Genomic DNA, 23,686 nt, shown 5'->3' with positions numbered 1-23,686 from the left:
CCCAACTAGGGACATTCCTACTCAACAGGGAACGACATTTGGCTGTTGCAGTTGATGGGAGGTTTGCTGGCAGCTGGGAAGAGACCAGCGATGCTGGTAAACCCACACGTCAGCTCCCTCCCTCATACAGCAAAAAGGAACTGATCTGCCCGGAACAGCAACGGTGCTGGGTGGAGGCCCCACACCACAAGCTGCATCTTTGTCATCCTCCATGGGCTAAATCTGATGTGTTTTGTTAACACTCACATAATATTCCTAAACAATTCTAACAAGCCGCAGTATGCAGCTGTCTGGTTTCTTAGGGAACGTGGCAGACTGGCGAGTCTTTGCCCATGCTGTTGATACTGCCGTGCTGTCACAGATCCCTCCCCTTCCTGATTAACCCCTCTCTGTTTGTGTGCTCCCCATGGAACCTGCAGAGCGGGAACCCTAACTTGGTTACGATCCCTCTATCCTGAGCTTTTCTGCTTATGGTCGCTGACCATTCTGTCACCTGCTATTTCCATTTGTTCAGAGGTTTTATTTGAGTGTACTGACTAAGAAAGTGGTTTGAAATTGTCTGGGTACTCGTAATTCAGCCCCTCCAGTTCCTTCTGGGGACTGATAGGCCAGCCTGGAGAGTCCTCAGGATCCTGCCGTGGCTCTCTGGTGCTGAGTTCTGTAATTTCATGGGTGCTGCAGAGGAAATGAAGGCATTAAGAAATAGAAAATGTTCACTTTAACAGAGATTGTGCAAGGCATCAGAAAGTTCTCCGCATGGTAGGACTTGGGTTAACAGGGAAGAGGCTGGCTGGATGCCTGCAGCCTATGCTGTAGTACCTGATTCAAATGCCAGCTCCACCCCGATTCCAGCTTCTTGCTGCTGTGCCCCCTGGCAGGCAGCAGCTGACAGCTCGACTAACTGGGTTCCTGCCGCCTATACAGGAGGCCTGGTTGTGTTCTGAGCTTCTTGCTTTGGCCCCAGTATTGTACCATTAGGGGAATTTGAAGATTACTAACAAAGTGTGGCAGTTTCCAAATACCAGTTGCTGCTCTAAGAGTGCCCCCTGGTGGCGTTACTAGGGATAACAGGGAGCCGCAGAGTGATGGCGGCATCTCAGATTACCTAGGCAACTCCTTGGCATGGACTTCCTCCTCCCTCTGTACCATCTTGCAGTCCTGACCCTTGTTCCTCACGAAGTCTTCCTCTAGCCCGACCTGTTTCAGGGCCTCTTGATACCGTTGTTCGGCTGCTTTTCTGGCAATGTTCTAGAGGATGGAAATTACATCTGTTGGAGCCGTTTCGTGAATGACTGCATGACCCTAAATTACCTTTTGAATCAGTATCCGTATGATACACTACCATCACCATCCTGTGTTAGCACAGATTCAGGTAGTGACTTGGAGCCTTGTTTTTGAGCATTAATGTACGTGTGAGTCCTCCAAGGATTTTGCTAAATGCACATTGTCATTTGTTAGGACTCAAGTAATGCATGCAATTCTGTATTTCTTTCTTGTTTTCTAAATATTTATTTGGAGGACAGGAAGAAAGAAGAGGGAAGGATGGAGAACGAGAACAAGGAAGGGAACGAGAGGCCTTTCATCCTTTTGTTTACCGCTCAAAGGCCTGTAACAGGCAGGTGTGGGCCTGGCTACAGCCAGAAGCCTGGGTCTCCATCTGGGTCTCCCCCCACTTCTGCTGCCTTAAGAGGTACAGTGGCAGGAAGCTCAACCGGAAACGGAGGAATCAGAGCTCAGGCCATGAGGTGCACATATCTCTAGAAGCAACAGCAGCTTAACCTCCTCTGCCACAACGCCATCCCAAATTCTGCATTTATTTTATGATAAGGAGTTATTTTTACTTGAAAGGTCGAGTTAGAGAAGGAGATACAGAAAGGGAGATCTTCTGTCCATTGATTCCTTCCTCAACTCCTAGAACTGAGCCCATCAAACACCAGGAATCAGGAGCTTCCTCTGGTCTCCCACATGGATGTAGGGGTCCAAGGCTTCGGCCCATTCTCTGCTGCTTTCCCAGGCACATTATCAGGGAGCTGGATGAGAAGTGGAGTAGTTAGAACACGAACCGGCGCCCACGTGGGATGCTGGCACCGGCGCCCACGTGGGATGCTGGCACCGGCGCCCACGTGGGATGCTGGCACTGCAGGCAGAGGTTTAGCATACTATGCCATGGCACTGGCTCCCCAAATTTTATGTTTCTAACACTCCTAGGAAATGTTGATGGTTGATGTGGCAGCCATACCTTTGAAAAACAAGGACTTGGGCCCAGCATGATAGCCTGGTAGCTAAATACTTGCCTTGCATGCACAGGAATCCCACATGGGCACTGGTTCATATCCTGGCTGCTCCACTTCCTTTCCAGCTCTTGGGAAAGCAGTCGAGGATGGCCCAAAGCCTTGGGACTCTGCACCCACGTGGAAGACCCGGAAGAGGCTCCTGGCTTTGAATTGGCTCAGCTCTGGCCAATGTGGCCACTTGAGTAATGAACTAGAGGATGGAGGATCTTTCTTTCTGTCTCTCCTTCACTCTCTAAATTTGCTTTTCCAATAATTTAAATATTTATTTATTTTTATTGGAAAGGCAGATATATAGATAGGAGGGGAGACAGAGAGGAAGATCTTCCGTTTGATGATTCACTCCCCAAGTGGTTGCAACAGCCAGAGCAACACTGATCCGAAGCTAAGAGCCCAGATCCTCTTCTGGGTCTCCCATGCAGGTGCAGGATCCCAAGGCTTTGGGTCGTCTTCAATTGTTTTCCCAAGCCACAAGCAGGGGCCTGGAAGAGAAGTGGGACTGCCGGGATTAGAACCAGTGTCCATACAGGATCCCGGTGTGTTCAAGGTGAGGACTTTAGCCATTAGGCCACTGTGCAGGGCCCAAGGTAAATAAATCTTAAAAGAGAAAAAAAAAAATTTTCCGCCTTTCTAAACTACTCAGGGGACCCCTGGTTTCCTTAGGGAGATCCTTACCTGTGTCTGACTACTCTAAAAATAGAAAATACCATAGTGATTCTCCCAGTCCAAAAGCCACTTCATCTGGAGAGAGCCTTGTGGAGTGTCTGGGAGCATTCTGACCCCTGGCACCTGTCTGTGTGCCACCGCTCTAGAAGCTGGCAGTGCCTGGGGCACCAGCACGCTGGAGAGCCATGCGCTGGCTCCAGACCAAGGAACCAGCCGCTGTGTGTCTGGATCAAGCGCCCACTCTGGTTCAGTCTGAGTGAAAAGTCTTGGCAGTAAAATGCAAATCCCAGGGCTGGCGTGTGGCACCGCACATTAAGTCACCCCATGTGACACCAGCATCCTCTGAGGGCACTGCTTTGCACCTTGCTGCTCCATTTCTGATGCAGCTCTCTGCTAACGTACTGGGAAAAGCAGCAGCAAATGGCCCAAGGGCTTGGACCCCCTGCTACCCATGTGGGAGACCTGGGTTGAAACCTCTGGCTTCAATGTGGTCCCAGCCCTTACCATCATGGCTACTTGGGGACTGACCCAGAAGATGGAAGATCTGTTCCCTCCCCCACCCCTGTAAGGAAGTATGTCTTTAAGTAACTCAATAAATGTAACTACAAATATATTACCCTTTCTAGATAGATGGAGTTTAGTTTGGATGAAATTGTACCAAGCACTTTTCACTATTATTTTGGGAAAAGATGGTAGGAATAAGAGTTTCTGAGCTTCAAGGAAATGTTCGACCTTCACATTGTAAAACTCGTAATTTTTAAGAATTCTTTCACCCAAACAGGAAAAAAAAGATAGTGGCTTGGCTTTACCTTTGTGACTTGTTCGAAGAGGTAGGGACGTGTCTGTATTCTTCTCTTCATCTCCTCCAATTCTCTCTTATACTCTTTTGTTCTTTTACGGTCATTGTTCCTGGAATTAAAAAGGTTTCTAGCAACAATGCTGTCTTTTCCAATCCAGGGTGCCCTCCCGGCTAGGCAGAGAATGTGCCCCAAGTGTTGAAAACTAACTGTTGCGTGGTCCCGGGCACCCTCAGGACCCATGTGCTGCCTTCAAGGCCTGCCACCCTCGGACCCCCTAGGGACCATCCTCAGACCCCCTAGGGACCATCCTCAGACCTCCCTAGGGGACACTGACCGGTTCTCTTTCAGCTTTGCTTTGAACACTTCCTCCAGGCTCCTGTGGGGATCCATGGCTTTGGCACGCAGGGTGACGGATTTCGACATGGCTTGACACTTCTTCTTGTGCATCTCCAACCACCGGAGACCCTCATCAGCTCTGTCCTTTTTTTCCAGTGAATTTCTAAAGGGAGGAGGTGGAAAGCAGAGATGACCCCTGCAGCATATTGGGAATCCATCTTGGCAGCCCCTTGGAGGGTTACACTGGCATTCTCTGTCAGCAGTGCTGGCATGTTCAACGGGAGCAGGCTCCTGGGATTGATTCTACTGGCAAATGAAGTCTAGCACTGCGGACACAGTGATTCGGAGGGCATGGGCATTTAAACAGCCTTTCTTAAATAGCCTCAACAGGTCTTTGCTAGACTTTCTGCCTGTCTGCAACAATACCAAGAGCTTCCATTTACTGAGCCACCTGCAATGACCCAGCACTACGACACTATGTATTCTTCATGACTGCTTCCAAAGGTAAAGACTGATGTACAGAGAGGGTGAGCCACCTGCTCAGAGATACCCAGCCTGCCAGTGGCTTAGCCAGGCTCTATGACTCTAGCCTGAGCACTCAAAGGTGCCTAGGTTCATGGTCTTTGGGGATGCCAATCTCCATTTCTAGGTAGACAATATGGGGCCAACTTGTAGCACCCAATTGGTGTGACTGTTATTCTCTGAGGTGCTATGGAGTGTTCCATCACCACGAGACAGTCACAACTTGTGTTTGGATGTGTATGCGAAGAAGAGCATGAAAATGCGTCACCTCTTAGGTCCTGCTCCCCACTGCGGGGAAGCAGATATGGTCACTGGGAGGTTCGGGTCATTTGGCCCAGAGGAGGCGGGTGTGTTTGGCACTGACTCGTAAGCTCCAGCTGGGAGGCTGGAGGGGGAAGGGAGCACCCTTTGGATCCTAAACTGTAGTCCCTTCAGGAACTTAAGGAGTGGAGGAGGCCCAAGGTATTTCCCTGTGAGCTCTGTGGGGAGGCACAAGGACGACAGGCCTCTCCCAGGACCACGCTGCTCATCACTGGTGACCTCGCCTGCTTGCTCTGGCACGTGCAGAGGTGACCGTGCAGCAGGGGTCTCTGTGGTCTGTGCCTGGGAACTCTCATCTTGGCGGCAGGCCCAGCCGACTGCTTTCCTCTGTGGGAAAACCCCTATGGATTTCCCATGTTGCTCTCTTTATCTGGCTTATTCCTCCTTATTCATCAAGTTTTACCTTCAATATCCCTTTTAAGACACGAACGAGCCTGGACAAGGATGCCCGGCACGCTCTGAAGTTCTAGACCCCCTTCCTGTACACCTCCCTTGCGACTGTTGCTATTTCAGGCAGGATGTGACACCGCAGGCTTCCTGAGGAATCTCCAGCCTGACATGGTGCCTGGCAGTCAGATTCCCCCTGAATATGTGCTTGACCGAAGGCTCTGCTCCCCAGCCGCAGGTGTTCCTGCCCTCATCAAGGGGTCCCCTCCGACTCAGGGAGGAGCTAGGAGGCCCAGCTGCGGGGTACTCTCCAGCCCCAGGACTCAGCAGAGTGCCACATCCCACTCACCTGACAGCCGACTCCCGCTTCCTGGTGGCATCCGTGATGTGCACAGGCAGAGTGTTGGCCGAGAGGGCGGCGAGGCCGCTCAAAGAACGACTCCTTGGCAGGGGTGTGGCTGGTGGCCGCGGGGAATCCTAGGAGAGATGAGGGCCGCAGTGGTAGGCCTGTCTTAACCAGGATCTGGCTTTAGCGAAGGGCTGACAATGGGAGGCCTTCCTCCCCACCCAACCCCCCACTGCCCTGCAGGGATCAGGCTCGGAGAATGAGCTCTCAAGTTCAATAATAGATATAAGTGTCCACTCTCAGGTGTTCAACCAACGAGAAGACTTGGCACAGGGGCACAAAGGCTGACGGCCACTGCCTGCCTGCTTGACCCTCTGCTCGACCCCTCAAGCAGGCAGAATTACGGAGAGAGGGAGAGACAGAGAAAGATCTTCTATCAGCTGGTTCACTTCCAAAATAGCTGCAAAGACCAGGAGTGGCCCAGTCCAAAGCTATAAGCCAGAGGCCTCCTCTGCAACCCCCACGTGGCTGGCAGGAACCTGAGCACTTGGGTCATCCTCTGCTGCTTTCTCGGGTGCATGAGTGGGGAGCTGAATCAGAAGTGGAGCAGCCAGGACTCAAAAACAGGAGTTCATACAGGGTGCCAGCATCACAGATGCAGCTTCACCTGCTACACCACAACGCCGGGCCCCTCTGTGATGTTAGTTTAACAGGTATTTGAATCTGCTCACAACTGAGCAGTTGGTTTTGTTTTGTTTTGTTTATAAAGTGAAGAATGACTTGAGCAGTGTTTTTCCCTGGGGCCCTCCTTGAGTTTCAGGCGTCAGGCCCTGGCCACTCCATGTCTCACCAAAGCTGCTGGGCTCTCACCCTCTTCCCTGCGGTGGCGGCATTGGTGGCAGTGGCACAGGGCCGCTGGCTGTGTTGCAGGTTGGCAGTCCTCAGCGAGAAGGGCTCGCTGTGCGTGGCCTCGCGGCTCTGCCATCCCCTGGCTGCTCTCCTCTGGAAGGCCCTGTAAAGGCCCTCGTAGTCGGGGACTGAGGGGTTCACCCGGGGCTGGAACCCAAAGTCAGTCTGCAGAAAACCCAGCTTTCTTTCCTGGGTCCGCGCAGCTGCTCGGGGCCGGGGCTCAGCCCCGCTGCTCGGGGCTGGGATCGGACAGGAGGCCATTTGGAGGGTGTCCAGGGCACGCATCTGGATGCGGATTTTCCTGAGCAGCTCTGCCTCTGAGGAGAGAGAGAATGATGGTCAGCGTGCGGGCAGCATGTCTCCTACCAGGACCCTCCCTGTCGCATGCTGGGGCTGTCTGCTGACTTCTGGGGAGTTCTGAGGGAGCCTACATCATCCAGGAAGCTGGAAGTTGGCCGCGAGAGGAGTATTTGGACAAGCATGACAAAACACCCTGCTTTTCTTCTTTTCTGGGTGCCTCACTGGTAAACCTTGCCCAGGGTGCCATGGCCAGAGCCGACCAGATGACGGAAGCAGCCTCATGCCGGCAATCAGCACCGTCTGTGATGCCCACTGCAGACCGGAAGCAGGAGGGAGTGGCCGGGCCCCTGCTGCTCTCCCACCTCAAAAAAAGGCTCCTCCAGCCACCTGTCACCCAAGCCCCACGCCCAAGTCATTCTGGACCACTGCCTCCTCAGCCACGATCTCTGCTGTCCCCTCGTCTTCAGCCTCTCGTGCTCCATCCTCTGCCATCCCTGCTGTTTCATTTCCCAGCACACTTGCTGGTTTCACCTCCCCTGGGGCTGACACCATTAGTTATGACCCCAGCAGTGAGTGCGATCAGCTCGTGTGCCTCATCAGCGCCCAGGAGATGAAGTCCGAACACCCGCCCGTGGCCTCCGGGTCCCCTGGGGCGGGCCTAGGCTGCTCCCTTCCCTTCCCTGCCCCATCTCTTCACCCTCTCGGCTTCTTCCCATTACCATCCTCCATCAGCCTGGTCAGCCCTTTGACCGAATCCACCAAAGGTTCTTGTCGGTCCCAAACGGGCCCCACCCAACCACACCCTTGATTAGGTCCCTCTGCCCCCTTTAATCCTCACAAATGATGGCTCCTGTTTCTAATTGTCTATTTCTGTCTCACTCACATGTCTGTCCACGGCACTGTAGTGGCACGTGTAACTAAAGGGCAAGTGAGGCCTGTGGCCCTCATGCAGAACCCTGCTTTGGGTGAGGCGTAAATATCCAGTGATTGACAGGCCTCATCCTGGCCGAGGGAGGGGCGGGAGCAATCCTCAGGTGCAGCTGATCTGAGGTGACACCACAGTCCCTGATGGTCTTACTTTCTCTGTTCTTGCACCTGCACTGTCACCTGAGAAGGTAACAGGACAGGCATGGGGGCAATGCGGTAAGCTTTCCCACTGCTCGCACTGCACAGGGCTCGCCACTGTTCACCCCCTGCTAAATCTTCCTCCACCGCCTGCCCTGAGCATGCAGCCCCTCATGGGTCTGCCTGAACTGCCCGTCTCTAAGCCAGGCTGACCCCCGAGCTGGTGCCTGCAGGTTCCCCCAGGCCACAGTGACGAGCAGTCTTACCCTGGAGTTTGTCCCCAAGGGCTGGCTCGAGAATGGCCTTGGGGATCCTCCTGGCCGCCTTCTGCTTGGTGGCCTTGGCCTTGGCTGTGGCAGTCGTGTCTTGGTGTCGGGCAGCTTCCTTTCGTTGCTCTTCCTTCTGCAGGAAGCTGAAGGGCTTCAGGGAGGACAGCAGCAGCTCCTTCCTCTCCTGGATCCCCGCCTGCCTGCGGGCTTCACTGCGTGCCACCAGCTCCTGGTAGAGGGGCAGGTAGACGTGTGCAGGCACGGGCTGTGCCCGGAACTGTCGCTGACACTCGGCCTCCTCCTGGCCCTGCCGCTGGGCCTGCTGCCTCCCCTGCTCGAAGGAGGTGGGGGATGCCAGCTGCTGTGCCTTCTTGCGGGCCTCGCGCAGCGTCATGTGGAATGGCCGAGGGACCGTGATGGATGAGGCCCACGCACTGATGCTCCTGCGCTGGGATGGAGGCCTGGAGCCCTGGGCTGGCTGGAGCTGAGAGGTGGTGCTGGCCCTGTCCAAGGGGAGGCTGCCCAGGGAGCTACAGCGCCTCGTGGTGCCATACCTGGGGGACAAAGCAGAGCTGAATCTTGAGGATAGTCCTTGTGCCCAGTGCCCGGTGCCTGGCAGGCAGCGCATGGCCTGATCTCAGTCCCACAGGCTTCCCTCTCTCCCATGGGCAATCCTGGCTGCCCTGAGGGAAAGTCTGTTCTCAGAAGCGACCTGAGATCTGCCAGCATGCAGGGTGACATTTCTATAGGAGACAGGCCAGGACAAAGGGTGGGGATGGGGGATTCAGTCAGACTTCAAATCCGGCCACAGTTCTGCTACAGCCACGCATTCCTTGGGTGCAGAGTGGCAAAAGCAATACTGAGTTACAGAATTACAGGCAGGAGAAAGGAAATATTCAGTGAAGTATGTGCACTTGACCAAGGTGAAGGTATTCCCCTGGTCATGCCCAGGGCAGCACTGGGGAGCCAGTATCTCCCCATCCTTGCCCAAGATAAAGAAGAGAGCCAGCTGGGATCGCCTGCGGCTGCAGAGTGGGCCAGTAGCTGGCTGCCCAGCTGTACCTGGGAGACAGGGGCTGCGCCACAGGCTGCTGGTCCCTGCCCTGGTCTTGGAGGAAGCCATCCAGGTCCTCATCATCTTCAGAGGGGGGCTCGGCGCTGTCTGGGTCCGACGGAAAGAGAGACTCCAGCAGACAGCACCTGCCTTCATGCCTGAGCACCTGGGGCTTCTCCCGCAAACTCTCTGAAGAGTCCCAGGTAGACTCTGTCTCCTCCTCGGAACCAAGGAACTCGGCTAGTCGGCCGGCCCTGGGCAGAGGCAGTCGGTCCGCAGAGAACTCCTCTTCCGCCTCCGAGTCTGAGGAGGACTTGGGGGGAAACACCTAAAAGCAGAATGGAAGCAGATGGGGTCTGGGACCAGGCACCATTTTAAAGGCATCCCAAGCACCACTGTTCGCGTCACTGCTAATGATGGACTCAATGTAAGTTTCTGCATGGGGGAGCGGGGAGGGTAAGCAGGAGCCAAAAGCTGTGAGATGGGTTCCTTGCTCTAAAGGAATGCAGAGTATGCTTGGCCAAAAGGCAGGGCAGGGCAGGGAGTCTAACAGCCCAGGTCGGCCGCCTGCTCCACGTGGTGCAGTAGCCGCCTCAGTGCCTCAGCGAGCCAACGTGCACCAGGCAGCCTGCCCTGCCCCCACCAACGCACAGCACACCTGCTTGCTGCCCACCTCCCTGCTCCGGCCGCCCATCTGGCTGGCCTCTAGCCTCATGCTCTAGCTGCTTACCGCTGTCACTAGGAATGCATGATCCATGAGACGGGTCTCATGGAAAAAACAATGTCCCACAACACTAGCTAGGAGAGGCAGACAGTGTGAGATGGTAATAAATTTAATGAATGGGCCAAGTGCTGTGGCCTCAGTTGGCCAATCCTCCCCCCTTAAAGTACCTGGGTATGGCAATGAATAAAAATCACCATTTAGGGCCTGGCACGGTAACCTAGTGGCATGGTAGCCTAGTGGGACCCCTTGCCTTGCCTGCGTTGGGATCCCAAATGGACACCAGTTCTAATCCTGGCTGCTATACTTCCCTTCCAGCTCCTTGTTTGTAGCCTGGGAAAACTGACAAGGAAGGTCCTAATCCTTGGGACCCTGCACCCATGTGGGAAACCTGGCTTCAGATCAGCTCTGCTCTGGCCTTTGTGGTCTCTTGGGTAGTGAAGCAGCAGATGGAAGATCTTTCTATATCTCTTCTGAATATCTACCTTCCCAATAAAAACAAATGAATCTAAAAAAAAAAAAAAAAAAGAATTACCATTCAGAAGGGAGAAGTTAGCCATTTTGCAGCTGGGGATGGGGACGCTAAGAGACCCAGTGTTTTTTTTCTCTGATCTTGCTGCAGGCTGTGTTTACGTCCACTGCCGTCCGAGCTGTACTTGCCTAACTCTGGACTGACTCATTCGCTCCCTGTGAGGCAATTTGGGGTTGACACCCAGCTTTTCAAGGAGTTGGCCTCACTGAGGTCTGGCTTGGAATGTTCGGGGTTTAAGGAACAGGAGTCACAAAGGCCTTGAGGAACAATGCTGAATCTGTCAGAGTTCCAGAGGGGGCCAGGGGACAGTACCTGCCATGTCCCAGGTGAGGTGGGCATGTGGTCTGGGCTGGATGGACGTTTACAGAGGAAACCTGGCAGGAGTCGGGGGCGGAGAGGGCAGGCCAGGGGTGCTCACACATGTAGCACTGGGTGATGGTCCATTGGATTCTCTAAGGTCCAGCCACAATTCCCAATTCTGAGGCAAACTTCTTTTTTTGTTTGTTTTTAAGACTTATTTATTATATATTGGAAAGTCAGATATACTGAGAGGAAGATCTTCTATCCACTGATTTACTCCCCAAATGACCACAACAGTCAGAGCTGAGCTCATCCAGAGCCAGGAACCAGGAGTCTTTTCCAGCTCTCCCATGTGGGTGCAGGGTCCCAGGGTTGGGGCCATCTGGACTGCTTTCCCAGGCCACAAGCAGGGAACTGGATGGGAAGCAGGGCTGCCGGGATTAGAACCGGTGCCCATATAAGATCCCGGTGTGTTCAAGGTGAGGACTTCAACCACTATGCTATTGCACCAGGCCCTAAAATAAATCTTTTTAAAAAGAGGGAAAGAAGAATGTTTTCTAAAATGTCCTTAGATTTATTCTGATGACAGTTGATAGTGGATACATGGTATACAGGAAACCGTTCTGAGTTGTATGGAAATGATGTCTCCATAAAAGGTGTCATTAAAAAGGAAAAGTTTGGGGCCCAGCACAGTAACCTAATGGCTAAAGCTCTCACCTTGAATGTGCTGGGATCCCATATGGGTACCGTTTCTAATCCCGGCAGCGCCACTTCCCATCCACCTCCCTGCTTGTGGCTTGGGAATGCAGTCAAGGACAGCCCAAAGCCTTGGGACCCTGCACCCGCTTGGGAGACCTGGAAGGAGCTCCTGGCTTTGGATTGGCTCAGGTCCAGCCGTTGTGGCCACGGATGGAAGATCTTCCTCTGTCTCTCCTCCTCTCTGTGTATCTGCCTTTCCCAATAAAAATAAAATAAATCATCTTTTTACTTTAAAAAAAAGATTTATTTTATTTTTATTGGGAAAGGCAGATTTACACAGAGGAGGAGAGACAAAGATTTTCCATCCTCTGGTTCACTCCCCAAGTGGCCACAACAACCAAAGCTGAACCAATCCAAAGCCAGGAGCCAGGAGCTTCTTCTGGGTCTCCCACATGCAGGTCCCAAGGCTCTGGGCCATACTCCACTGCTTTCCCAGGCCACAAGCAGAGAGCTTGGAGGGAAGTGGAGTGTCTTGGACACAAACCCGTACCCATATGTGATCCTGGTACATGCGAGGTGAGAATTTAGCCACTAAGCCATCGCATTGAACCAACCGTTTTTGAAAGGTCCGCTGGTGCCACAGCTAAATCCTCACCTTGCCCTGAAGAAGCTCCTGGCTCTGGATCAGCTCAGCTCCGGCCATTGCGGCCACCTGGGCAGTGAACCAGTGAAGGAAGAGTTTTCTAATCTCCTCTGTGTAAATCTATCTTTCCAATAAAAATAAACAAATCTTTAAAAAAACAAAAAGACCCCCACACTTTTTTCACAGTCATCCTTTACTTTTTGTAATTCTCCCTCCAAACTCACACACCATCAGCGTCTCTCGCGCCCGAGGCGACCGCCACTCGATTTTATTTTTATTTTTCTGTCTCTGTGGATCAGAATCTCTGTGCACTGGCCTTCCATCCTGCAACATGAGGATGGCGGTCGTCATGGGGGTCCCAGGAGACTGCGGAGCGAGTTCGCCCGCCCCTAGCGACACGCCTCCGCCGTCGTCTCCATGGCAACATGCACCCGATTCCTCCCTCACGGATTCCTCCCCGGAGCGCAGCCGCCCTTCCTCCCTTTGTCTCTGCTCACCTGGCGGCTCCACTCCGAGTCACCGGGCGCTCCCGCAGGCCTCCCCACGGTCATCTCTCCTCAGCCAAGCCACTGCAGCAGCCGCGGTGACAGCTGCTGGCGACGCCGCCGCCTCGGCCACGGACCAGCCAGGTTCCGCCCCTTTCTCAATTTGGTTGCCCTGATTGGCTTCGAGGGCAACCTGCCACCAAATCCCACCCACGAGAAAAAGCTCGTTTTGTGATTGGCCTATCCTCCTCCATCGTGCGTTCTACTTCCGGTTCCGAGGACGCGGCTGAAGCAGCACCGGATTGGAGGGCTGAGCTCCGGAAGTGCTGCTTAAGGTGCCCTGGCGGGACGTCTGGGGTCGCTGGAGCAGAGTAGCACCATGGCGGCCTGCCTGGCCGTCACCCGGTGCGCGGCAGTGCCTGTGGCTGCCCGCCGAGGCCCGCTGGTCTCCTGTCGGAGGTGGTCCGGCGCCTCCGCAGATACCGTGTACGATGTGGTGGTGTCGGGTGGAGGCTTGGTGGGCGCGGCCATGGCCTGTGCTTTAGGTAAGCGCGTCTCCAGGCCCGGAATAAGCGGGGAAGAAGCAAAATAGGGCGGCGGGGGCGCCACGTGAAACTTGGGGATCCCGGCGCTGTTTGCGCCCCCCCGAGTCTTGAATGTTCTCTGCTGCCCTCCCGGAGTGGACTCCAGGAAGCGTTTGCTGCTTCGGGGGCCAGCAGGGTCCAGAGTGGGCCGGGCCTTTCTCAGTGGACCCCGAGGAAAAGCAGGGTTGGTGTGGAGCGCAGGTCGAAGTCATCAGCCGTTAAATGATGAAACCGGTGCGGTAGCCTAGCGGCTAACGTCCTTGCCTTGCACATGCCAGGCTGCCATATGGGCACCGGTTCTAATTCCAGCGTCCCCACTTCCCATCCAGCTCCCTGCTTGTTACCTGGGAAAGCAGTCAAGGACAGCCCAAAGCCCTGGGACCCTGCACCCACTTGGGAGACCCAGAAGAGGCTCCTGGTTTGAGATCAGCTCAGCTGCAGCCGTTGCGGTCACTTGGGGAGTGAATCAACGGACAGGAGATCTTTCTGTCTCTCTTCCTCTCAGTATATCTGACTTTTCAATAAAATTAAGTAAATCTTTAAAAAAAAAAAAAAAGTAGGCTGATTGTCTGAAGCAGATGTGGCCCCTGACTTGCTCGGCTGCCTTCGTCATTCTGTGGCCACTGCCTCTCCGCTGGGCTCCCGCCCTGGTGAGGCCACCTGCCGTGAAGCCCCACAGAGGCCCGCTCCATGCTTCTGACTTTCTAAGTGTGAGCTCACTAAGGCTCTTCTGGGTCAAGTGCCCGGCCTCAGGTATCTTATTACAGACACAGCCAAAGGACTCCTATGCGCCTCCCCAGGGAGCTGGCAGGAAGCCATACCTTGCCTGAGACAGCCTGGTGTTACCTAGGTTAAGCCTTAAATCTGCATTCATTTTAGTTTAATCCCCACAATAACCTTCAATGTAGCTTGTACAGATAAAGAAGTTAAAACTCAGAAAAGTAGCTTGAACCCAAGGACAGATTCTCAGAGATGCAAAACTCTGTTGAAGATAACCCTTCCTGGCCGGTTTAAATACATCCCTGCTCCCTGGCAGCTGTTTTGTCCCTGTTGGTAAGTGGGCCAGAATCCTGGCTCTCAAACTTGGGTGCATTTTGTTTTTCTTGGATTTTGGGTAATAAGACAGGAAGATGCCAGACTCCAAAGTACTTATTGGTACAGCCATTTATGGTGGAGACTGTGTGTAGCCCGAGGTGAGCCTTGCAGATTGCTCACCCCCACTTTGGCACAGCAGTCAGGTTACCAGCTGTGGGGCAGATTTACAAAGTGAGGATTCCAGGTTCTGCTTCCAGAGACCCTGACTCAGTTGGTTCAGGTAGACCAGGAACTCCTGGGTTTTGCTTGTTTTTTGTTTTTTGTTTTTTTTTTTAAGATTTATTTATTTTATCACAAAGTCAGATATACACAGAGGAGAGACAGAGAGGAAGATCTTCCGTCCGATGATTCACTCCCCAAGTGAGCTGCAACAGGCCGGTGTGCGCCGATCCGAAGCCGGGAACCAGGAACCTCTTCCAGGTCTCCCACGCGGATGCAGGGTCCCAAAGCTTTGGGCCGTCCTCAACTGCTTTCCCAGGCCACAAGCAGGGAGCTGGATGGGAAGTGGAGCTGCCGGGATTAGAACCGTCGCCCATATGGGATCCCGGGGCGTTCAAGGCGAGGACTTTAGCCGCTAGGCCACGCCACCGGGCCCTGCTTGGTTTTTTTGAAAGTGGAGTTACAGAGAGGGAGAGATATAGAGATATCGAGAAATCTTCCTCTGCTGGATTGCTTTCCAAATGGCCGCAAGGGCCGAAGCTGAACCAATCTGAAGGCAGGAGCCAGGAGCTTCTTCCAGGTTTCCCGTGTGTGCAGGGGTCTAAGGACTCGGGCATCCTCCAGGGCACAAGCAGGGAGTTGCACGGGAAGTGGAGGAGCTGGGACTCAAACCAGCACCTATATGTTGTATCCTGGTGAGGCTTTAGCTACTGAACCATCACAGTGGGCTCCCAGTATAGGATTCTGCTTGTAAGCATATGGAAGCAAGCTGAAGGCCGTGTGCGCCAGGTTGTAAGAGTCACTTGCTGCTGTCAGTTGAAATTGCCAAATGCAGATTTACCAAGGAGTCACACAACAGCTGGTTTCCTAAGATCATTCAGGGAAAAAAAAAAAATCAAACCAAAAACACTGTGTTAAACTGTGAAGGCTGACGCTCTGGGCTGGGAGTCTTCCGTGCATTTTGCGTGCTGTGTTCCTGTAAGATGAACAGAGTGAGATGGAGATGCTGTCTTCGGAGGGCCTCTCAGCCGGCTCACAGGCAGTTGTGGAGCGTGGGTAACGCAAGCTCTCCTTGATGGTTGCAGAGAACACACTGGTGATGGTTTACACAGCCCAACCATCAGCATCCACTTAGCTGCTTTAAAAGCAAGACTTTTACCTAGCAGGCTCTTAATAGTTCGCCAGGAGGCAGCCTGTTTTCCTTTGGGTCTCTCCTGTTTAAACTTACACGGGTTTGCAGCTTGAACCATTAAATTTCCCTGCCACATTATTTGTAAATTCTCTGGTGGTTTTTCTCCCTAAATGAGTTTCCTGAAGTGTTATATAAAACAAATGAGAAGTAAGATACCAAACCTGGCTCTACTTCATTTTTTTTAAAATGTTTTTATTTTTATTTGAAAGATTTTACAGAAAGAGACAGAGAAAGATCATCCACTGGTTCACTCTCCCAAATGGCACAATGGCTGGAGGTGAGCTGCTGTGGAGCCCAACGCCAGGATCCTCTTGTGGGTTTCCTACGTGGGTGCAGGGGCCATCATCTACTGCTTTTCTATGCCTTTAACAGAATGTTGGATGGAAGTGGAGCAGCCAGGCCACGAACTGGCATCCATATGGAATGCCAGTACCTCAGGATGGAGGATTAGCCTATTGAGCCATGGCACTGGCCCCCCTGGCTGTGCTTTGTGATGCTTGTCGGAACTGAATCTTTTCCCTTTCAGTGTCCCAGCCCATGTCACCCCGCAGACACCCAGCCTGTACTTGATGGGTACAGACTGCTGGAAAGAAATGTCTATTTCTCACCCCTTCTTCGCTCCCCCTCCCCAGGGTGGAGGTGGCAGGCGAGAGCGATGAAAGGGGTGAGGTGAAAGCTGCCCTGGGGGAGTGAGCCTGCCACCCTGCCCCAAGGCATCTGGGGAGCTCTGGCAGGGGGAGCAGCTGCCCTTCCATTAAGGGGCAGAGGTGTGAGGACTGGAGGGCACTGTCTTCTGTGTGGGTGGCATGTCCCCGCTCCCCAGCCTCCACAGACTCCCATGGTACCCACAGGGCACAACGGCCAGTGGGTTCAGTGCCTGTCCCTGCTGGCTCCCCTGGAGTGGACTTCCGCTTTTGCCCTTGCTGCTCTAGATGCTGTAACAAAGCCTCTCTTTTCACTTTGGTTCTAAACCACTTTCTTAGGTCACGAGGTAGAAGTCTGTGCGTATCCTTTTACAAAGTAAAACCTGTGGTGTTTTTCTCCCCCTTGTGATCACTTCACAGCTTTGCTTGGGCCATCCTCTGCTGCTTTCCCAAGTGCATTAGCAGAGAGCTGGATGGGAAGTGGAACAGCCAGAACTTGAGTCGGTGCCTAAGTGGAACACCAGTGGACAGGCTGTGGCTTTGCCTGCTATATATTCTGTTTTTATGTTGAGTAGGACTTGTAATTTTCAGTGACTTACTACTCTGAGGATTGGAAGTGGCTGGTTTTTGAATACTGTAGTCTTTTCTACTGTATTCTTCCTCAGACATGCAGTTTGCTAGTTAGGGCCTTCTTCATTAAGTGCTTCTCTGTGTGGGGCAAGTGGTGGACTCTGGGGAGGGCGGTTCTTGGGCGGCATGGTGGGCTCTGCCACCACTTAAAACTCCATGTGCGTACGGCTGACCTCACATGCCCTGCAGGAAGTCTATGCTATGGCCCAAGAAACTAGTTAATCTGTTGGTTATCTTGAAAATAGGAAGGGGAGTAATTCCTAGATTTTCCTAAAATGATATGAAACATTGCTTTCTCTTTTTAGGCCATGATATTCACTTCCGTGACAAGAAGATTCTGTTAATAGAAGCAGGTCCAAAGAAAGTATTGGAGAAATTGTCAGACACTTACAGCAACCGGGTCAGCTCCATCTCCCCTGGCTCTGCAACCCTGCTCAGCAGTGAGTATAGGCTTGTCTTTCATAGACCCATTCCCCTTCCTCTCTCAGTCTGCAAGTGTGTCCCTTGGAGATGTGCCATGCAGAGCACCTGGCCCAGAGGGACAGTGGACAGAGGGCCCCTGAGACACATGCACCTCACTGTGGAATTGAAACAGGATGAGTCCCTTCTTCATTCTCGGGGTCAAGGCAGACACAGACATGTGCAGTGGCTGTGCCAGGGCCTGTCTAAAGGCAGCGCCCACAGTGGAACACCTCTGTCACTGCCTGGCCCCGTGGCCTGCTGTGTTCTCTCTGACCCTGCTGTGTGACTTTACAGTGTCTGGTCAGTGCTCCTCTCGCCAATGACAGTGGCAGCTGCAGAAGGGCAGGGACTTTATCCATCTGGTTTCCCACTTTATCCTCAGAACTGGAGTTGTATCTGGCACAAAGGTCCACCGTAAATATTTCCTCAATAACTGAATAAAAGGTGGCTCTTAGAGTTGCAGTAGGAAGATGAGGACAAAAGAACAACATGGATCCAGCTTCCTTTTTTTTTCTTTAAGATTTATTTATTTTTACTGGAAAGTCAGATTTATAGAGAGGAGAGACAGAAAGATCTTCCATCCGCTGGCCCACTACCCAACGGCCACACTGGCCAGAGCTGAGCCAATCTGAAGCCAGAAGCCAGGAGCTTCTTTTGGGTCTCCCACGTGAGTGCAGGGACCCAAGACTGGGCTGTCCTCCACTGTTTTCCCAGACCACAAGCAGGGAACTGGAAGGGAAGTGGAACAGCCAGGACAGAAACTGGTGTCCATATGGGATCCTGGCTCATGCAAGGCGAGGACTTTAGCCGCTAGACTATCGTACCAAGCCCCCAGCTTCCTTTTTAATTTCTGCTGCTGTAATGTGCTTCAACTTACTGGGTATCTTTCCGTGCTGCACAATCTGAAACTGGAGATCAGAACAGCGCAGGTCCTGCCGCCAAATCCAGCAGGCAGAGAGGATTTTCTTCTCAGAGAATATTGAAAACAAGTTCTTACTTGACACAGTGTGGGGCCAAGGGCTTCTCTGGTCCCTGTAGAGTCGCTGTGGTCTATGCATGGTTTTCTCTCGTAGGTTTTGGTGCCTGGGACCACGTCTGCAACATGAGGTACAGAGCCTTCCGGCGGATGCAGGTGCCTCCCCCTTCCCTCCCGGCAAGCTGTCTGGGTCTGCTTTCTCCTGGCTTTCTGTGAATGTGTGAGGAAAGAGAGTGCACACTGAGCCGGCAGAAGCAGGGGAAGAATCCTCAGGGGAATGTTCTTTACCTCCTCTGCCATGGCGGTGTTTCTGCTTCTGTCACTTGGGAAAGTAGAACTTGGTTTGATGCAAGTCGTGCTTCCTTGGTTTTAACGCAAACTCTCCTCTTGTGTTTCCAGGTGTGGGATGCCTGCTCAGAGGCCTTAATAATGTTCGATAAGGACAACTTGGATGACATGGGCTACATCGTGGAGAATGACGTCCTCATGCACGCCCTTACCAGGCAGCTGGAGGCTGTGTCTGGTGAGGTGGCACGCGTCCCCATCTTCCATTTGCCTTCTGGGACGTGAACTGCCTGGGACTAAGTGAAGCTGCGGTTCTTTTTATAAATGCTGAGTGCTCACGCTAACAAATCCTCCATTGGCTGCTCTCAGCTTTGATTTTAGCGGCTTTAGTCCCATACAATATTTATTTTGGTGAAAAAGAAAGAATTGAAAGCCTTGCATACGGTTGATCTTCACAAAGGTCATGGAAAACACATGAAAAACTTAGTTTCCTCCAAAATGTATCCTTTAACTCCATTTTCCATGAGTACTCCCCTCATATAAAGCTTCTAATTTCTCTACATCCTTGCCACCACTTGTTTTCCTTTTTTTCTTCTTAAATTTATTTATTCTTATTGGAAAGTCATATATACATAGAGGATGAGAGACAGTCCATCTGCTGGTTTACTCCCCAAGTGGCCGCAACAGTCAGAGCTTGGCTGTTCCATAGCCAGGAGCCAGGAGCTTCTTCCAGGTCTGCCATGCGGTGCAGGGTCCCAAGGGATTGGGCCGTCCTCAGCTGCTTTCACAGGCTACAAATAGAGGACTATTGCCCATATGGAATCCTGGCGCATACAAGGCAAGGCCTTTAGCAGCAGGCCCTGGATTGCATTTTTATGACTAACAGTGACTTCCCATGTGATTATTGACCATTAGTAAACCTCTGAAGAAATGTTATGTTCAGAATTTTCTCATTTTAAAATTGGATTATATTATTTTTAGTTGTAGGAGTTCTTGTACTCTGGATATAGATTTCATCATATATATGCTTTGTAAGTACATATATGATATCTCAAGGTTCTAAAGATCTTTTCCAATCTTTTGTTTGGCAATACATTTCAAGCCATGGGACCATGTCTTAGCTCTGCTTGCAGCTTTTTTCTTGGTTTCTGTGGCCTGTCTTTCTAATGTTTTACTCTTTTCTCCTTTGACCTCCGCAGACCGAGTGACGGTTCTCTACAGGAGCAAAGCTGTTGGTTATACCTGGCCTTGTCCATTTTCCGTGGCAGACTCCAGCCCTTGGGTCCAAGTTACCCTAGGTGATGGCAGCACCCTCCAGACCAAATTGTTGGTAGTTGAAGATTCTTATTTTGCCAGAGATCACGCATGGCTATGTGTTATCCTGGGTTTTAGAGTTGAGCTATAGTTGAACTTAGTTTCAGGCAAGAGCTTGGTGACTAGCCCACATTCAAGCAACCCAAGTGGAGATGGTCTTGTAAACCTTAGGACCAACTTTAGTAGCACAGAGCCAGGCAGGCAGGCTACTCTTGCTGTCTTCAAGGTCCTGCGGACACTCCTGCCTTTGCTCTCTGCGTTTTCATCAGCTCCAAGTCCTGTTACTGGGCAGCCTTCCCTAGGCTCATCAGGCCTGTTCGGCTCTGGTATGTGGTCCACACTGAGCCTCTTCTTGCTGTTGTGTAGTTTAATATTAAAGGGATCTGGTTTACGAACTTAGAGCTGGCAGCTGCTAGACCAGATGAGCAGCATTTGCTCTGCAAGGCTCATGGTGAGGCCTGCCCTCTAGCGGCTATGAGGGAGGCAAGCCTGATAGTTTCCTGCACTCTTGAGCCAGGCATCGGCTGGGGTAGAGAGAACTCCAGGCAGCAGAGGAAGTGGGTGGAGCTGGGTGACCTAGGACAGGACGCAGGTCTCGGCAGCTCTTGTCTCCTTGCAGGTTGGAGCTGATGGTCACAACTCGGTTGTACGGCAGGCTGCGGGAATCCGCAATGTGAGCTGGAACTACGACCAGTCCGCTGTGGTGGCCACTTTACATTTATCCGAGGTAAGCTCCCGAGCCACCAGCTAGAGGTCCCACCCAGAGATGCCAGGCACTTCTCACAGGTACTCCTCTCTTGCAGGCCACAGAAAACAATGTCGCTTGGCAGAGATTTCTCCCCTCTGGGCCCATCGCGCTGCTTCCAGTAAGAGCTCCCCTCTGGCTAGTGTTCTAAGCACAGCCAGCCTCCTCCTTCAGGAGTTTGCTTGCTCTCGTCTTTCATCTGGTTTCAGCTGGATCCGTCCAGGCCCATTCATGTTCCCCTTCATGACTTCCTTTCTGCTTGACAGCTCCTAAGTTCAGAGGAATTTCAGCCCTGGTATCCATGTTCTCTTGACACAGCTCTCAGACACCCTGAGTTCCTTGGTTTGGTCCACATCTCATGACCACGCGGCAGAGCTGGTCCACATGGATGAGGAAGAGTTTGTGGACGCCGTGAACTCTGCCTTTGTGAGTGTCCACTGGTCCACCTGCCTGTGCATTGAGGGACAGGAAGAAAAGGGGTTTGGGGAAGGAACAAGAGCTAAGCTGTAATCAGCTGCCTGTAACTAACCAGTGGCCTGGACTGTGGAAGGTGCCTAGCGGAACACACAATTTTGGCAGTGATACAACTCCCGCTTGGGAGGGGGTTGCAGCAGCTCTCAGCTGCTGATTCACCTTGACCTTTGAAGTGGGACTCCTTCGTCCCCGAGACCCAACTCAGTGACATATTCCAAGGGAGGGCTGGGCACCCTGCAGCTTAGCAAAGCTTACATGTGCACCTCGGAGCCAGGCCTGGGCTCAGGGTTCTGCACTGGCACCCCTATACTCTAAAGAAGGGGAATGGGTTACCTGCCTGTCTGCAGATTTTAAAAATAAGGATGTATGCAACATGTGAGGAACATATCTGGGATATTGGAGGTGCGCAATCAGTGATCATAATTGTGCTGGGGCAGAAACGGCCCTGGCAACTCTGTTTTTGAAATTTAAATGTCACATTTGTCTACCCATTGCTAATTGTGCTTACCATAAGTGTTTACCAGGTCCCAGGTCCAGAGTAGTTTTGTATGGATTTAAGGCAGGGAGCTGCATCTGAAGTAGAGCAGCTGAGAGTTGAACTGGTGCGCATATGGGATGCCAGCACTGTAGATGGAAGCTTAGCCTACCATACCACGGCACTAGTGCTAGGAATGTGTTTCTTGAATTGCTAAGCCCTATGTCCTTACTAAATTCATCATAGTGAAGAGTTTTCACTCCACTGTTCTGTAGCAGTGATGAGAATAGAAGGAAGGAAACACTACAGTGGATTCCAAGGTCAGTGGAGCGTGCTGAACGCCCTGGGGCACTCGGTGTATTCCTGACCCAGGCCAGCAGTGACCACAGCAGTCATTCTGCAGTTACATGCCTTCTCTGTTACTACAGAAACAAGAGGGACCGTCCCTTCTTTCTGGAAACTGAGTGCCAAAGGGGAGGAAGGTACCTAAGCAACCATCTCAGTGCTATGGGATCCCAGGGTGGGAAAATGCCTAGAGGAGGGCACAAGAAAAGGTGGCATCTTCCGGATACTTTAAGAGAGTGGCATTGTGGGGACGTGAGGCAACATGACAGTCCAAGCAGAGCAAGCTCTAAATGCAAGAGCATTCTCTGTGTGGAGCCATGCTGCGGCCTGTGTGTGCTGGCTGAGGGCAGCCACTAGAGAGGTGCCGCTCAGGCAGGCAGGAGGTTGGGGGATGCTCTTCAGGAATGTTAGGTGGCATTACTCTTCGCTTTGCTTATATAGAGGCTTTCCTGTTGAAGTTGTAATTCCTGCAGTTGCTGATCACTTCTCGTCTTGTTTTTTCTTGGCTGTGATGCTCAGTGGAGCGATGCTAACCACACAGACTTGATTGACTCCGCTGGTGCCCTGATGCAACATGCTCTTGTCCTTCTGCGGCCTGCCAGGGTCTCGGCGCGCCAGCTGCCCCCAAGCGTAGCCCGGGTCGATGCCAAAAGCCGAGTGCTGTTTCCCCTTGGCTGGGGACATGCTGCTGAGTACGTTCGGCCTCGAGTGGCACTCATTGGGTAAGATCATACACGGTGTGGGGTGCTCCCCTCTGCACAGCGGGAAGCTGCAGCTGAACTGCGCTTTCTTCCTAGGGATGCAGCTCACAGAGTCCATCCACTTGCAGGACAAGGCGTCAACATGGGTTTTGGGGATGTTTCCAGTCTGGTCCAGCACCTCAGCAGTGCGGCCTTCAACGGGAAAGACCTGGGTAAGGACCGGGTTCCACAGACTAGCTTGGCAGTCAGAGCTTCCTTTGCTGCGTCTGGTTTTCTAGGAGAGGGAAGACAACTTTACTTCTGGGTTGGAGATTTCCGCTTTCCGCTTCGTTCCAGGCTCCATGAGCCATCTCACAGGCTATGAAACAGAGCGACAGCGGCACAACACCTCGCTGCTGGCAGCCACAGACTTGCTCAAGAGGCTGTACTCCACCCAGGCCACACCGCTTGTGCTGCTCCGGACCTGGGGGCTGCAGGCCACCAACGCCGTGGCGCCGCTCAAGGTAACATGCTGTGCGTGGCACTCTGCAGGAGGACAAGGATCCCTGCCGTCTTCACCTGTCCACCTTGCTCAGTGGTTATGAGCAAAAATGACATCCTTGGCTTGTTGGGGTTAGGACCCACATATAATAACCATATTTAGGAAGGACTTCAAGCAAGGAGACAGGGACTTGTATACAGAGTTTAAATTTTGTTGCTTGTATGGCTTCTTACCTGAGAAACCTGCAGTTACGCCTTGCTAGTGGAAACAAAATTAGGGAGTCTTTACTTTTCAGGTATTTTGAAGTGTCTGACCACCCTCAGAGTTGGAGTGTCACTCACTTTCATTTTCCTCTAGGAACAGATTATGGCCTTTGCAAGCAAATGAATGCTGCTCTTACGGAGAGTATGAGAAAAGAACATCCCAGCTGAAGACCATCACAGATTTCCAACATTTAATAAATTTACATTAAAATTCT

General features: G+C 52.4%; 2 protein-coding genes across 3 annotated transcripts; one reads left to right on the top strand and one right to left on the bottom strand.

The window, feature by feature from the left end:
• Positions 1-536: 536 nt before the first annotated feature.
• On the bottom strand, positions 537-12,892 carry FAM161B (FAM161 centrosomal protein B). The gene is made up of 9 exons (XM_058655633.1): positions 12,659-12,892; positions 9,275-9,594; positions 8,210-8,766; positions 6,540-6,895; positions 5,673-5,800; positions 4,092-4,256; positions 3,767-3,866; positions 1,106-1,248; positions 537-675 (listed from the first exon to the last, which is right to left on the bottom strand). Exons 1-9 carry the CDS (start codon positions 12,710-12,712, stop codon positions 537-539), a joined length of 1,962 nt encoding a protein of 653 aa, XP_058511616.1. The 5' UTR covers positions 12,713-12,892.
• A 34-nt stretch (positions 12,893-12,926) lies between these two features.
• COQ6 (coenzyme Q6, monooxygenase) lies at positions 12,927-23,686 on the top strand. Of its 2 annotated transcripts, none has more exons than XM_058655634.1 (12): positions 12,927-13,191; positions 17,256-17,390; positions 18,486-18,544; positions 18,788-18,911; positions 19,873-20,003; positions 20,607-20,714; positions 20,791-20,853; positions 21,051-21,158; positions 22,546-22,718; positions 22,824-22,939; positions 23,064-23,230; positions 23,566-23,686. In XM_058655634.1, exons 1-12 carry the CDS (start codon positions 13,026-13,028, stop codon positions 23,593-23,595), a joined length of 1,380 nt encoding a protein of 459 aa, XP_058511617.1. In that variant the 5' UTR covers positions 12,927-13,025; the 3' UTR covers positions 23,596-23,686. The 2 variants fall into 2 exon arrangements, with proteins under 2 accessions (XP_058511617.1, XP_004584462.2); XM_004584405.3 differs by having other exon boundaries at positions 12,929-13,191; positions 22,546-22,748.

The sequence above is a fragment of the Ochotona princeps genome, chromosome 26, assembly GCF_030435755.1.
Source record: "Ochotona princeps isolate mOchPri1 chromosome 26, mOchPri1.hap1, whole genome shotgun sequence".
NCBI classification, from domain to species: Eukaryota; Metazoa; Chordata; class Mammalia; order Lagomorpha; family Ochotonidae; genus Ochotona; species Ochotona princeps.
Note: the sequence above shows the minus strand (reverse complement) of the source record. Positions and strands in the feature narration are given on the sequence as shown.

Excerpts from the sequence above, each read along its gene's own strand:
- FAM161B (XM_058655633.1), bottom strand. The coding sequence starts at position 12,712 with ATGACCGTGGGGAGGCCTGCGGGAGCGCCCGGTGACTCGGAGTGGAGC. Across the intron at positions 1,249-3,766 it reads TCTTCGAACAAGTCACAAAG|AACATTGCCAGAAAAGCAGC; the intron begins GTAAAGCCAAGC and ends TCCATCCTCTAG. Across the intron at positions 676-1,105 it reads CATGCCAAGGAGTTGCCTAG|CACCCATGAAATTACAGAAC; the intron begins GTAATCTGAGAT and ends TTTCCTCTGCAG.
- COQ6 (XM_004584405.3), top strand. The coding sequence starts at position 13,026 with ATGGCGGCCTGCCTGGCCGTCACCCGGTGCGCGGCAGTGCCTGTGGCT. Across the intron at positions 13,192-17,255 it reads GGCCATGGCCTGTGCTTTAG|GCCATGATATTCACTTCCGT; the intron begins GTAAGCGCGTCT and ends TTCTCTTTTTAG. Across the intron at positions 20,004-20,606 it reads CCCTCCAGACCAAATTGTTG|GTTGGAGCTGATGGTCACAA; the intron begins GTAGTTGAAGAT and ends GTCTCCTTGCAG.